This window comes from Anomaloglossus baeobatrachus, chromosome 10 (assembly GCF_048569485.1).
Source record: "Anomaloglossus baeobatrachus isolate aAnoBae1 chromosome 10, aAnoBae1.hap1, whole genome shotgun sequence".
Classification (NCBI taxonomy): Eukaryota; Metazoa; Chordata; class Amphibia; order Anura; family Aromobatidae; genus Anomaloglossus; species Anomaloglossus baeobatrachus.
The window spans coordinates 186,800,205-186,815,337 of NC_134362.1; the positions used below are offsets into that span (position 1 = coordinate 186,800,205).

Here is a 15,133-nt window from a genome sequence, read left to right on the forward strand (position 1 = left end):
GGTGGCTGCGGACTGCAATTTGCAGTGGGGGTGCCCAGAAAGCATGGGTACCCTGCACTGTGGATTCAATCCCCAGCTGCCTAGTTGTACCCGGCTGGACTCAAAAATTAGGCGAAGCTCACGTCATTTTTTTTTTTAAAATTATTTCATGAAATTCATGAAATAATTAAAAAAAAAAAGGGCTTCTCTATATTTTTGGTTCCCAGCCGGGTACAAATAGGCAGCTGGGGGTTGGGGGCAGCCCGTACCTGCCTGCTGTACCCGGCTAGCATACAAAAATATGGCGAAGCCCATGTCATTTTTTTTTTCTTTTTGGGCAAAAAACTGCATACAGTCCTGGATGGAGGATGCTGAGCCTTGTAGTTCTGCAGCTGCTGTCTGCTCTCCTGCATACACTAGTGAATGGAGGATGCTGAGCCTTGTAGTTCTGCAGCTGCTGTCTGCTCTCCTGCATACACTAGTGAATGGAGGATGCTGAGCCTTGTAGTTCTGCAGCTGCTGTCTGCTCTCCTGCATACACTAGTGAATGGAGGATGCTGAGCCTTGTAGTTCTGCAGCTGCTGTCTGCTCTCCTGCATACACTAGTTCTGCAGCTGTCTGCTCTCCTGCATACACTAGTTCTGCAGCTGTCTGCTCTCCTGCATACACTAGTTCTGCAGCTGTCTGCTCTCCTGCATACACTAGTTCTGCAGCTGTCTGCTCTCCTGCATACAATGAACATTTTGAAAAAGGAAATGACATCAGACCTTTTTTTTTTTTTCATCAACAATCTTTAATGGCATTGTGCACTGATTAAAAACGCAGTGAGCAAAAACGCAGCAAAAAACGCACCAAATCGCGGCAAAAACGTATGCGTTTTTTAGCCGCGGGTGCGTTTTTGAGACAAAAACGCACATAAAAATGCAGCGTGAAAAAAACGCCTAGTGCGCACATACCCTATGTGAATCCTCACAGTGCGCAGTGTGCAAGCTGTCAGGATTCTCCAGTGACCAGGCCGGGAGCGGGCGGACGCTTGACGGCCAGTATGTGATTTGTATGCATGTTGTCATATGCCGACTAGATGTGTGTGGCCTCTCTCAAAACAGGCGACTAGAGTAAGGCCGCACATATCTAGTCGAATAAATGGAAAGCACATGATCCGACGCCGGAGAATCCTCACAGCGTGCATTGTAAGGATTCCCAACAATGCAGTCACAGGACTGCAGACTGGGACCCCAAGACTGGACAACCCCTTTAAAAGTTTCTCCTGATAACTTTATTACAATGTATTAGTGCAGGTGATATGTATCAATCTGAAGTCCACGCTTCAGATCAGAGGATTCAACTGTAGCAAACACTCTGCCGTGAGAAGTATCAGATTAGTACGTGTTCTTAGGTGACTCCTTTATATTGATCACATCAATGTCTTAGAATCCTATGAGAGGAGTGGACTGAAGATTGCATAACTCCGAGGCTCACACCTTCCATTACTCAGGTGTTTGGGGTGTGGCTGGAGCAGTCACAAGGCCTAGGTCTGACGTCACCGCTGCTGAGACAACAGTGTAATGCCAAGAACAACTGTTCCAACCTGCCATACAGGATCAGTAAGAAACATGAGGCCTTGTCAATCCGATCTGCTCATAGTGCTGCTCGCCGGGGTGCACATGTGACAAGATGGGTCCCCGAGTCCCCTGTGTGGTGTAATAGTTTGATCATGGCCAGAAAGAGGTGAATGGAGCTATGAGGCGACTCCCCACGATCAGTGCCGGAGTCAGCCCACCAGGGATCGTACAGTCACTACAAGAGAAGGGCGGTCACTCGTCCATGTGGTGGAGGAGCTCGTCCTCAGCGAACATTTACCTACAATTTGTGAGGAGGCTTTTTCTTTTTCCTAAAAGGGACGATTCAGATTCAGGGAAATGGGGATTGCATCTTCTATAAGGGACATTTCAACCCAATTTTTAAGGGGTTATTTGGAGGACACAATTTGCCCCCCAAATGTATTATATGCGTTAGTAGTATCTTTACATTTTCAATTTCAGCCTGAATGGCTGATTGAGAGTTCGGTCAGGTGGTCTCCTCCTCGTGTCCGCGCAACGCCCAGTACACTGCCCCTCACCAAACCCAGACCCCCTCACCACTCCGCCCAATGCCCAGTACACTGCCCCTCGCCGCTCCGCACCAAACCCAGACCCCCTCGCCGCTGCGCCCCAAACCCAGACCCCTTCGCCGCTGCGCCCCAAACCCCTCACCGCTCCGCCCCAGACCCAGACCCATCACCGCTCCGCCCCAGACCCAGACCCATCACCGCTCCGCCCCAGACCCAGACCCATCACCGCTCCGCCCCAGACCCAGACCCATCACCGCTCCGCCCCAGACCCAGACCCATCACCGCTCCAGTCCAGACCCAGACCCATCACCGCTCCAGTCCAGACCCAGACCCATCACCGCTCCAGTCCAGACCCAGACCCATCACCGCTCCAGTCCAGACCCAGACCCATCACCGCTCCAGTCCAGACCCAGACCCATCACCGCTCCAGTCCAGACCCAGACCCATCACCGCTCCAGTCCAGACCCAGACCCATCACCGCTCCAGTCCAGACCCAGACCCATCACCGCTCCAGTCCAGACCCAGACCCATCACCGCTCCAGTCCAGACCCAGACCCATCACCGCTCCAGTCCAGACCCAGACCCATCACCGCTCCAGTCCAGACCCAGACCCATCACCGCTCCAGTCCAGACCCAGACCCATCACCGCTCCAGTCCAGACCCAGACCCATCACCGCTCCAGTCCAGACCCAGACCCATCACCGCTCCAGTCCAGACCCAGACCCATCACCGCTCCAGTCCAGACCCAGACCCATCACCGCTCCAGTCCAGACCCAGACCCATCACCGCTCCAGTCCAGACCCAGACCCATCACCGCTCCAGTCCAGACCCAGACCCATCACCGCTCCAGTCCAGACCCAGACCCATCACCGCTCCAGTCCAGACCCAGACCCATCACCGCTCCAGTCCAGACCCAGACCCATCACCGCTCCAGTCCAGACCCAGACCCATCACCGCTCCAGTCCAGACCCAGACCCATCACCGCTCCAGTCCAGACCCAGACCCATCACCGCTCCAGTCCAGACCCAGACCCATCACCGCTCCAGTCCAGACCCAGACCCATCACCGCTCCAGTCCAGACCCAGACCCATCACCGCTCCAGTCCAGACCCAGACCCATCACCGCTCCAGTCCAGACCCAGACCCATCACCGCTCCAGTCCAGACCCAGACCCATCACCGCTCCAGTCCAGACCCAGACCCATCACCGCTCCAGTCCAGACCCAGACCCATCACCGCTCCAGTCCAGACCCAGACCCATCACCGCTCCAGTCCAGACCCAGACCCATCACCGCTCCAGTCCAGACCCAGACCCATCACCGCTCCAGTCCAGACCCAGACCCATCACCGCTCCAGTCCAGACCCAGACCCATCACCGCTCCAGTCCAGACCCAGACCCATCACCGCTCCAGTCCAGACCCAGACCCATCACCGCTCCAGTCCAGACCCAGACCCATCACCGCTCCAGTCCAGACCCAGACCCATCACCGCTCCAGTCCAGACCCAGACCCATCACCGCTCCAGTCCAGACCCAGACCCATCACCGCTCCAGTCCAGACCCAGACCCATCACCGCTCCAGTCCAGACCCAGACCCATCACCGCTCCAGTCCAGACCCAGACCCATCACCGCTCCAGTCCAGACCCAGACCCATCACCGCTCCAGTCCAGACCCAGACCCATCACCGCTCCAGTCCAGACCCAGACCCATCACCGCTCCAGTCCAGACCCAGACCCATCACCGCTCCAGTCCAGACCCAGACCCATCACCGCTCCAGTCCAGACCCAGACCCATCACCGCTCCAGTCCAGACCCAGACCCATCACCGCTCCAGTCCAGACCCAGACCCATCACCGCTCCAGTCCAGACCCAGACCCATCACCGCTCCAGTCCAGACCCAGACCCATCACCGCTCCAGTCCAGACCCAGACCCATCACCGCTCCAGTCCAGACCCAGACCCATCACCGCTCCAGTCCAGACCCAGACCCATCACCGCTCCAGTCCAGACCCAGACCCATCACCGCTCCAGTCCAGACCCAGACCCATCACCGCTCCAGTCCAGACCCAGAACCGCTCCAGTCCAGACCCAGACCCATCACCGCTCCAGTCCAGACCCAGACCCATCACCGCTCCAGTCCAGACCCAGACCCATCACCGCTCCAGTCCAGACCCAGACCCATCACCGCTCCAGTCCAGACCCAGACCCATCACCGCTCCAGTCCAGACCCAGACCCATCACCGCTCCAGTCCAGACCCAGACCCATCACCGCTCCAGTCCAGACCCAGACCCATCACCGCTCCAGTCCAGACCCAGACCCATCACCGCTCCAGTCCAGACCCAGACCCATCACCGCTCCAGTCCAGACCCAGACCCATCACCGCTCCAGTCCAGACCCAGACCCATCACCGCTCCAGTCCAGACCCAGACCCATCACCGCTCCAGTCCAGACCCAGACCCATCACCGCTCCAGTCCAGACCCAGACCCATCACCGCTCCAGTCCAGACCCAGACCCATCACCGCTCCAGTCCAGACCCAGACCCATCACCGCTCCAGTCCAGACCCAGACCCATCACCGCTCCAGTCCAGACCCAGACCCATCACCGCTCCAGTCCAGACCCAGACCCATCACCGCTCCAGTCCAGACCCAGACCCATCACCGCTCCAGTCCAGACCCAGACCCATCACCGCTCCAGTCCAGACCCAGACCCATCACCGCTCCAGTCCAGACCCAGACCCATCACCGCTCCAGTCCAGACCCAGACCCATCACCGCTCCAGTCCAGACCCAGACCCATCACCGCTCCAGTCCAGACCCAGACCCATCACCGCTCCAGTCCAGACCTAGACCCCCTCACCTAACCCAGACCCCTCCTTTAGCTAAAATTAAGCAGAAGAGGTGATGGAGGAAAGTAGGGCATGCTGGAATTTGTAGTTGTCACCACAACCAGCAGTGTAACACCGGGGTCTGCTGTCCAATCAGGAGCCTGGCTGGTCAGATGACATCATCACCCCCTGACCCAGCAAAGACCCCCGAAGCGGCCTGCGCGGGGACCACCGATGTCAGAGCCGCCGTCACTCAGCCCCTAGAAAGTGGACGGAGACCAGAAACCAAATCACAACCTAAAATAGTCCCCAGATAACAAATCGCAGAAACAAAATATGCAAATTCCTGGGGGTCACATGACTAAAGTAACATTATCCTGGGCAAGGACTGAAAATAATATGACCACTGATGGGGGCGCTCACAGCAACAGGGCGACCCCCGTCCCTCCCCTCCGGCTACTACTCACCGTCCATCCCGAGCTCTTCACTCCGCAGCACAAGCAGCGACACTTCCGGGTTCTGTCAGCTGCTCTCCCTCCCAGCCCGCGCGATGGGATGACGTCATTGCCTGCGACACTGGGTCACGTGAGCTCAGAGGCAGGATAACTAATCACATTACCGGGGTTCCCGGTCACGTGGTCCCATCCTGAGCGTCACCAGAAAATAGGGGGTGACTTGTCCAAGCAAAGGGTTATGGGGCCGTCAAATCCCCCAATGCTCTCCTCAGAGCTCCATGGGGTCCCGCTCACAGCCCCAGGGGCCCGCTCCTCACTATCTCAGGGGTCCCCAAACAATCGTGGGGTCTCCTCACAGCCCCAGCTAGTCTCCTCACAACACCAGGGAGTCTCCTCACAGCGCCAGGGGGTCTCCTCACAGCACCAGGGGGTCTCTTCACAGCACCAGGGAGTCTCCTCACAGCACCAGGGAGTCTCCTCACAGCACCAGGGGGTCTCCTCACAGCGCCAGGGGGTCTCTTCACAGCGCCAGGGGGTCTCCTCACAGCACCAGGGGGTCTCCTCACAGCACCAGGGGGTCTCCTCACAGCGCCAGGGGGTCTCCTCACAGCACCAGGGGGTCTCTTCACAGCACCAGGGAGTCTCCTCACAGCACCAGGGAGTCTCCTCACAGCGCCAGGGGGTCTCCTCACAGCACCAGGGGGTCTCTTCACAGCACCAGGGAGTCTCCTCACAGCACCAGGGAGTCTCCTCACAGCGCCAGGGGGTCTCCTCACAGCACCAGGGGGTCTCTTCACAGCGCCAGGGGGTCTCCTCACAGTACCAGGGGGTCTCCTCACAGCACCAGGGGGTCTCCTCACAGCGCCAGGGGGTCTCCTCACAGCACCAGGGGGGTCTCCTCACAGCACCAGGGGGTCTCCTCACAGTGCCAGGGGGTCTCCTCACAGTGCCAGGGGGTCTCCTCACAGCTCCAAGGGGTCTCTTCACAGCACCAGGGGGTCTCTTCACAGTGCCAGGGGGTCTCCTCACAGCGCCAGGGAGTCTCCTCACAGCACCAGGGGGTCTCCTCACAGCACCAGGGGGTCTCTTCACAATACCAGGGGGTCTCTTCACAGCACCAGGGGGTCTCCTCACAACACCAGGGGGTCTCCTCACAGCACCAGGGGGTCTCTTCACAGCGCCAGGGGGGTCTCTTCACAGCGCCAGGGGGTCTCTTCACAGTGCCAGGGGGTCTCTTCACAGTGCCAGGGGGTCTCCTCACAGCGCCAGGGAGTCTCCTCACAACACTAGGGGGTCTCCTCACAGCACCAGGGGGTCTCTTCACAATACCAGGGGGTCTCTTCACAGCACCAGGGGGTCTCCTCACAACACCAGGGGGTCTCCTCACAGCACCAGGGGGTCTCCTCACAGCGCCAGGGGGTCTCCTCACAGCGCCAGGGAGTCTCCTCACAGCGCCAGGGTTCTCACAGCACCAGGGGGTCTCCTCACAGCACCAGGGGGTCTCCTCACAGCACCAGGGGGTCTCCTCACAGCACCAGGGCACCAGGGGGTCTCCTCACAGCGCTAGGGGGGTCTCCTCACAACACCACTTGGTCTCCTCACAGTGCCAGGGGGTCTCCTCACAGTGCCAGGGGGTCTCCTCACAGTGCAAGGGGTCTCCTCACAGCACCACTTGGTCTCCTCACAGCACCAGGGGGTCTCCTCACAACACCACTTGGTCTCCTCACAGCACCAGGGGTCTCCTCACAGCGCCAGGGGGTCTCCTCACAGCGCCAGGGGGTCTCCCACAGCGCCAGGGGTCTCCTCACAACACCACTTGGTCTCCTCACAGCGCCAGGGGTCTCCTCACAGGGCCAGGGGTCTCCTCACAGTGCCAGGGGTCTCCTCACAGCGCCAGGGGGTCTCCTCACAGCGCCAGGGGGTCTCCTCACAGCGCCAGGGAGTCTCCTCACAGCGCCAGGGGTCTCCTCACAGCACCAGGGAGTCTCCTCACAGCGCCAGGGGGTCTCCTCACAGCACCAGGGAGTCTCCTCACAGCACCAGGGGGTCTCCTCACAGTGCCAGGGGGTCTGCTCACAGCGCCAGGGGGTCTGCTCACAGCGCCAGGGGGTCTCCTCACAGCCTCAGGGTTATTCTCACAGTCCCCAGGGTTCCTCTCACAGGCCCCTGAGGTCTTCTCATAGTCCCCAGGGGTCCCCTTCACTCTTATCTCTGGTGCTCTGGCCAGCCACTTGGCTATTGGGTAGAATAAGGCCCATTGAGTGTCAGACCTTCCACCCAAAATGCAGTGGTTTCTCTCCATGCCTAATATCAGATAGGGCAGTAAATTATGACTACACAGGGACTGAGCTGTAGTACCACATACAGCTGCATGATCACGAGGGGCGCTGTGCACTAAATGTAAAGCAGGAGGAATGGTTGGCTTTGCTGCACATGGGGGGGCAGTCTGCTTACCTTTCATTTTGCATTATCCGCCATACAAGTACATAATGTGAATATTGCATGTATGGAGCAGGTTCAATTTATACAGCTGCGTCCGAGTCCATACCTGCTGTAAGCAGACCTAGCGCCAATCACAGATGCTTAACCCCTTAAATTCCGCTGTCAATCATGACAGCGGAATTTAAGTTAGAAATGAAGAAAGTGTCTCTTCTGACCACCATTGGCTCCCCTCAGCGACAACAGGGGTGCTGTTGGCATTATGGCAGACGGGGGGCTACTGAAGACCCTGTGTCTGCCATATTTGTACATCAGCCCGTGGTTTGGATTCATAGATCGGTGTTTTTACAAATACACTCCAATCTTATAGCGTAACATGACAGATTCAAGATCCTCAAGGGGTCCAATAAGGAGTGGGGGAAAAAAGAAATAAATATATATATATTATTTAATTTCACTTTATTTTCTCCAAAATGTAATTAAAAAGCAACAAAAACAATTTCCGACCTAATAAAATATAATATCCCGTACGGTGAACGCCAAACGGAAAATTCAAAATGGCGGAATCACTCTTTTGTTTTCTTTTTTTTCTATCATTTCATCTCCCACAAAATTAGAACAAAAAAAGATCAGAAAGTCATAGGAAGATAAAGTGGTAATAACAAAAAAAAAATCTTTCCTGTCATTACTACTTTCAGCCACCAGAGGGCGCCCGCATTCCATCTCTTCCTGACTCTCCGGGGTGCAAACTGCACAGGCCGCAGAGCCTCGGACTTTCCTGCAGGCGGGTCCCGTGCAGGCCGCTCCGGTGCACAATGGCCGACACCACAGCGGAGCCTGAGCCAGAACTGGAGCAAATCCGGCTAAAAAGCGTCAGAGAAGAGAAATTTCTGCCCGTGCCAGAGAGAGACCGGGTGTGTACGGGATAAGGTGCTGGTGTGGAGGGTACAGTGCTCAGCAGGGGAGCTGCGTACTGTTTACTTCAGCACCTGACTGAGGCAGCATTTATTTTTCAGGGTTTTTTTATGGGGGAATTTTAGCACACAATTGCCCGTGTGAGTGCGGGACGCCTGCGCGTGTGAGTGCGGGACGCCTGCGCGTGTGAGTGCGGGACGCCTGCGCGTGTGAGTGCGGGACGCCTGCGCGTGTGAGTGCGGGACGCCTGCGCGTGTGAGTGCGGGAAGCCTGCGCGTGTGAGTGCGGGACGCCTGCGCGTGTGAGTGCGGGACGCCTGCGCGTGTGAGTGCGGGACGCCTGCGCGTGTGAGTGCGAGACGCCTGCGCGTGTGAGTGCGAGACGCCTGCGCGTGTGAGTGCGAGACGCCTGCGCGTGTGAGTGCGAGACGCCTGCGCGTGTGAGTGCGAGACGCATGTGAGTGCGAGACGCCTGCGTGTCTTTAGTGCGGGACGGCGGCGTGTCTTTAGTGCGGGATGGCGGCGTCTCTGAGGGTGAGATGCCGGCGTGTCTTTAGTGCGGGATGGCGGTGTGTCTGAGGGTGGGATGGCGGCGTGTCTGAGGGTGGGATGGCGGCGTGTCTGAGGGTGGGATGGCGGTGTGTCTGAGGGTGGGATGGCGGCGTGTCTGAGGGTGGGATGCCGGTGTGTCTTTAGTGCGGGATAGCGGCGTGTCTGAGGGTGGGATGCCGGTGTGTCTTTAGTGCGGGATGGCGGCGTGTCTGAGGGTGAGATGCCGGTGTGTCTTTAGTGCGGGATGCCGGCGTGTCTGAGGGTGGGATGCCGGTGTGTCTTTAGTGCGGGATGGCGGCGTGTCTGAGGGTGAGATGCCGGTGTGTCTTTAGTGCGGGATGGCGGCGTGTCTGAGGGTGAGATGCCGGTGTGTCTTTAGTGCGGGATGCCGGCGTGTCTGAGGGTGGGATGCCGGTGTGTCTTTAGTGCGGGATGGCGGCGTGTCTGAGGGTGAGATGCCGGTGTGTCTTTAGTGCGGGATGGCGGCGTGTCTGAGGGTGAGATGCCGGTGTGTCTTTAGTGCGGGATGCCGGCGTGTCTGAGGGTGGGATGCCGGTGTGTCTTTAGTGCGGGATGCCGGCGTGTCTGAGGGTGAGATGCCGGTGTGTCTTTAGTGCGGGATGGCGGCGTGTCTGAGGGTGAGATGCCGGTGTGTCTTTAGTGCGGGATGCCGGCGTGTCTGAGGGTGGGATGCCGGTGTGTCTTTAGTGCGGGATGGCGGCGTGTCTGAGGGTGAGATGCCGGTGTGTCTTTAGTGCGGGATGGCGGCGTGTCTGAGGGTGAGATGCCGGTGTGTCTTTAGTGCGGGATGGCGGCGTGTCTGAGGGTGAGATGCCGGTGTGTCTTTAGTGCGGGATGGCGGCGTGTCTGAGGGTGAGATGCCGGTGTGTCTTTAGTGCGGGATGCCGGCGTGTCTGAGGGTGGGATGCCGGTGTGTCTTTAGTGCGGGATGCCGGCGTGTCTGAGGGTGAGATGCCGGTGTGTCTTTAGTGCGGGATGGCGGCGTGTCTGAGGGTGAGATGCCGGTGTGTCTTTAGTGCGGGATGCCGGCGTGTCTGAGGGTGGGATGCCGGTGTGTCTTTAGTGCGGGATGGCGGCGTGTCTGAGGGTGAGATGCCGGCGTGTCTTTAGTGCGGGATAGCGGCGTGTCTGAGGGTGAGATGCCGGCGTGTCTGAGGGTGAGATGCCGGCGTGTCTTTAGTGCGGGATGCCGGCGTGTCTTTAGTGCGGGATAGCGGCGTGTCTGAGGGTGAGATGCCGGTGTGTCTTTAGTGCGGGATGGCGGCGTGTCTTTAGTGCGGGATGCCGGCGTGTCTTTAGTGCGGGATAGCGGCGTGTCTGAGGGTGGGATGCCGGCGTGTCTGAGGGTGAGATGCCGGTGTGTCTTTAGTGCGGGATGCCGGCGTGTCTTTAGTGCGGGATAGCGGCGTGTCTGAGGGTGGGATGCCGGCGTGTCTTTAGTGCGGGATGGCGGCGTGTCTCAGGGTGGGATGCCGGCGTGTCTTTAGTGCGGGGCGTTTTTTTTACCGATATTTGTGGCCATTAGAATGTTTAAATCATGGTTGGGTCTTTTTTGCCTTTCTTTAGGGGGGAGGGATGCAAAAAAGTGCTTTGATTTTTTTAACAGCATTTAAATTCTAGATTAAATAATAATATATTTTGATGGCGTTTTACTGAGCGAGACACCTGACTCCTGTGTATGTATAGACGGAGCCTTGTCAGTCTGGGGTTCTGGTCCCTGACATCTTGTATTGGCCCAGACTGTGAAGTCCCCCCTATATACATACACACAAAGCTGTTTGGTTCGGGCAGCATGATAGTTTCCCTTTAAGTGAGCGCTGGTACACTGTAACGCCTTCCAGATGTGTAACATTTTAATCTTAATTTCTTCTTTTTTTTTTTTTTTAACACCTTCAGCACGGCCAGTGTCGAAGCGTTAAGGAATTTGAAAAGTTAAATCGAATAGGTGAAGGCACCTACGGCATCGTGTGTAAGTATTCACACCCTACGGGGTGGTCATGTGACCTGTCAGATAGGCGCAGCTCCATGGTGCAATATAACACAAGCCCTTGGGATGTGTGCCGGGGACTCCGGTCGTCCTTGTCCCGCTCACCCTGAGCTTCTGTTTCTTTTGCAGATCGGGCCAGAGACACCAGGAACAATGAAATCGTGGCGCTGAAGAAAGTTCGGATGGATAAAGAAAAGGACGGTGAGTGGTTTCACGCCATGGACAGACGGCCAGGATCGGGTTATGTTATCACATCATGTCTGCTTCGGTCCCGTTAACGGCAATGGGACTGGCAGAAGTCCTGCACGTGTGTGCTCTCACTTTCTTGTTGTTTCTGCAAATAAGGCTTCATATTATGAAAGTTGCAATGGCTTTAAAGGCAGTTTCAACCTTGGGATAGGTCATCAATATCAGATCGAAGGGGGTCGACCCCCGGGCAGCCCCCACTAAGTGCTCTGAGTCTATACGTCACATATTTGTCCTTCCATTGCAGGAATCCCCATTAGCAGCCTCCGAGAGATCACGCTGCTGTTAAAGCTCCGACATCCCAACATAGTGAATCTGAAGGAGGTGGTTGTTGGGAATCATCTAGAGAGGTAACACAAGTATTATTGTTTATTATTATAGCGCCATTTATTCCATGGCACTTTACAGATTAAAAGGGACATACTGTACATAGACAAGTACAATAGTCCTGAACAATACAATGTACAGACTGATACAGGAGGAGAAAGGACCCTGCCCACAAGGGCTCAGTCTATACGGGACTGTCTGCTTGTATCATAATAATATAATGTGCAGATTATTTTTATAATGACACCATTTGTTTTTGTTGTTTATTTTGCAGCATTTTCTTGGTGATGGGTTACTGTGAGCAGGACTTGGCCAGTCTGCTGGAAAACATGCAGACTCCGTTCTCCGAAGCTCAGGTACGGGATGTTGTACTTGTAGTGATGGACAAAGCAAATCACTGTCTTTTATATGAATTTATATAAAAAAAAGCAGGTCATAATGTGACTCTCCACATTAATGTATAGTTACATGGTAGTGCCCGCTCATCACTAGTTACGAGTACTGAGCACCGGAGCATGGTAGTGCCCGCTCATCACTAGTTACGAGTACTGAGCACCCGAGCATGGTAGTGCCCGCTCATCACTAGTTACGAGTACCGAGCAACCGGGTATGGTAGTGCCCACTCATCACTAGTTACGAGTACCGAGCACCCGAGCATGGTAGTGCCCGCTCATCACTAGTTACCAGTACAGAACACCTGAGCATGGTAGTGTCCACTCATCACTAGTTACCAGTACAGAGCACCCGAGCATGGTAGTGCCCACTCATCACTAGTTACCAGTACTGAGCCCCCGAGCATGGTAGTGCCCGCTCATCACTAGTTACTAGTACTGAGCACCTGAGCATGGTAGTGCCCGCTCATCACTAGTTACGAGTACTGAGCACCTGAGCATGGTAGTGCCCGCTCATCACTAGTTACGAGTACTGAGCACCTGAGCATGGTAGTGCCCGCTCATCACTAGTTACTAGTACTGAGCACCTGAGCATGGTAGTGCCCATTCATTACTAGTTACGAGTACTGAGCACCCGAGCATGGTAGTGCCCGCTCATCACTAGTTACGAGTACTGAGCACCTGAGCATGGTGGTGCCCGCTCATCACTAGTTACTAGTACTGAGCACCTGAGCATGGTAGTGCCCGCTCATCACTAGTTACTAGTACTGAGCACCTGAGCATGGTAGTGCCCACTCATCACTAGTTACTAGTACTGACCACCTGAGCATGGTAGTGCCCGCTCATCACTAGTTACGAGTACTGAGCACCTGAGCATGGTAGTGCCCGCTCATCACTAGTTACTAGTACTGAGCACCTGAGCATGGTAGTGCCCGCTCATCACTAGTTACGAGTACTGAGCACCCGAGCATGGTAGTGCCCGCTCATCACTAGTTACGAGTACTGAGCACCTGAGCATGGTAGTGCCCGCTCATCACTTGTTACGAGTACTGAGCACCCGAGCATGGTAGTGCCTGCTCATCACTAGTTACGAGTACTGAGCACCCGAGCATGGTAGTGCCCGCTCATCACTAGTTACGAGTACTGAGCACCCGAGCATGGTAGTGCCCGCTCATCACTAGTTACGAGTACTGAGCACCTGAGCATGGTAGTGCCCGCTCATCACTAGTTACGAGTACTGAGCACCTGAGCATGGTAGTGCCCGCTCATCACTAGTTACTAGTACTGAGCACCTGAGCATGGTAGTGCCCACTCATCACTAGTTACGAGTACTGAGCACCCGAGCATGGTAGTGCTCACTCATCACTAGTTACGAGTACTGAGCACCCGAGCATGGTAGTGCCCGCTCATCACTAGTTACGAGTACTGAGCACCTGAGCATGGTAGTGCCCGCTCATCACTAGTTACGAGTACTGAGCACCCGAGCATGGTAGTGCTCACTCATCACTAGTTACGAGTACTGAGCACCCGAGCATGGTAGTGCTCACTCATCACTAGTTACGAGTACTGAGCACCCGAGCATGGTAGTGCTCACTCATCACTAGTTACGAGTACTGAGCACCCGAGCATGGTAGTGCCCGCTCATCACTAGTTACGAGTACTGAGCACCTGAGCATGGTAGTGCCCGCTCATCACTAGTTACGAGTACTGAGCACCTGAGCATGGTAGTGCCCGCTCATCACTAGTTACTAGTACTGAGCACCTGAGCATGGTAGTGCCCACTCATCACTAGTTACTAGTACTGAGCACCTGAGCATGGTAGTGCCCGCTCATCACTAGTTACGAGTACCGAGCACCCGAGCATGGTAGTGCCCGCTCATCACTAGTTACGAGTACCGAGCAACCGAGTATGGTAGTGCCCGCTCATCACTAGTTACGAGTACCGAGCAACCGAGTATGGTAGTGCCCGCTCATCACTAGTTACGAGTACCGAGCACCCGAGCATGGTAGTGCCCGCTCATCACTAGTTACGAGTACCGAGCACCCGAGCATGGTAGTGCCCACTCATCACTAGTTACGAGTACCGAGCACCCGAGCATGGTAGTGCCCGCTCATCACTAGTTACGAGTACTGAGCACCTGAGCATGGTAGTGCCCGCTCATCACTAGTTACGAGTACCGAGCACCCGAGCATGGTAGTACCCACTCATCACTAGTTACGAGTACTGAGCACCCGAGCATGGTAGTGCCCGCTCATCACTAGTTACGAGTACAGAGCACCTGAGCATGGTAGTGCCCGCTCATCACTAGTTACGAGTACTGAGCACACGAGCATGGTAGTGCCCGCTCATCACTAGTTACGAGTACTGAGCACCTGAGCATGGTAGTGCCCGCTCATCACTAGTTACGAGTACTGAGCACCTGAGCATGGTAGTGCCCGCTCATCACTAGTTACTAGTACTGAGCACCTGAGCATGGTAGTGCCCGCTCATCACTAGTTACTAGTACTGAGCACCCGAGCATGGTAGGGCCTGCTCATCACTAGTTACGAGTACTGAGCACCTGAGCATGGTAGTGCCCGCTCATGACTAGTTACGAGTACTGAGCACCCGAGCATGGTAGTGCCCGATCATCATGCAGTTTTCTGTTTTATGGAAACCATCACCAAGCAGGCTGATTTTTCTATACAACTTTGTTTTTCTTTTAAGGTTCCTTTATCTCAGGACTTCTTTTTTATTAGCCAGAATGGCTGTGATTTATTTGGTCAAATGGACACTATTTAATGCCAGCTTTCCCCTAACGTTACAGCAACTGCTAACATGTTTTACCTCACACAGTCCACCCCTGCCGTTACAGCAGTTATTTGTTATTTGTTTTCCCTCTTTCCTCAG

General features: G+C 55.7%; 2 protein-coding genes across 2 annotated transcripts in view; one reads left to right on the plus strand and one right to left on the minus strand.

Annotated features, from left to right (window-relative positions):
• CHMP1A (charged multivesicular body protein 1A) overlaps window positions 1-5,471 on the minus strand; it is a 38,161-nt gene extending 32,690 nt beyond the window's left edge. The window contains 1 exon segment of the mRNA XM_075325965.1: window positions 5,378-5,471. Coding sequence (XP_075182080.1) covers window positions 5,378-5,384 — 7 coding nt within the window. The 5' untranslated portion in view covers window positions 5,385-5,471.
• Window positions 5,472-8,517: 3,046 nt separating this feature from the next.
• CDK10 (cyclin dependent kinase 10) overlaps window positions 8,518-15,133 on the plus strand; it is a 37,193-nt gene continuing 30,577 nt past the window's right edge. Inside the window, exons 1-5 of the mRNA XM_075327026.1 lie at window positions 8,518-8,718; window positions 11,188-11,260; window positions 11,408-11,479; window positions 11,772-11,874; window positions 12,126-12,207. Coding sequence (XP_075183141.1) covers window positions 8,620-8,718; window positions 11,188-11,260; window positions 11,408-11,479; window positions 11,772-11,874; window positions 12,126-12,207 — 429 coding nt within the window. The 5' untranslated portion in view covers window positions 8,518-8,619. The remainder of the gene's footprint in view (window positions 8,719-11,187; window positions 11,261-11,407; window positions 11,480-11,771; window positions 11,875-12,125; window positions 12,208-15,133) is intronic.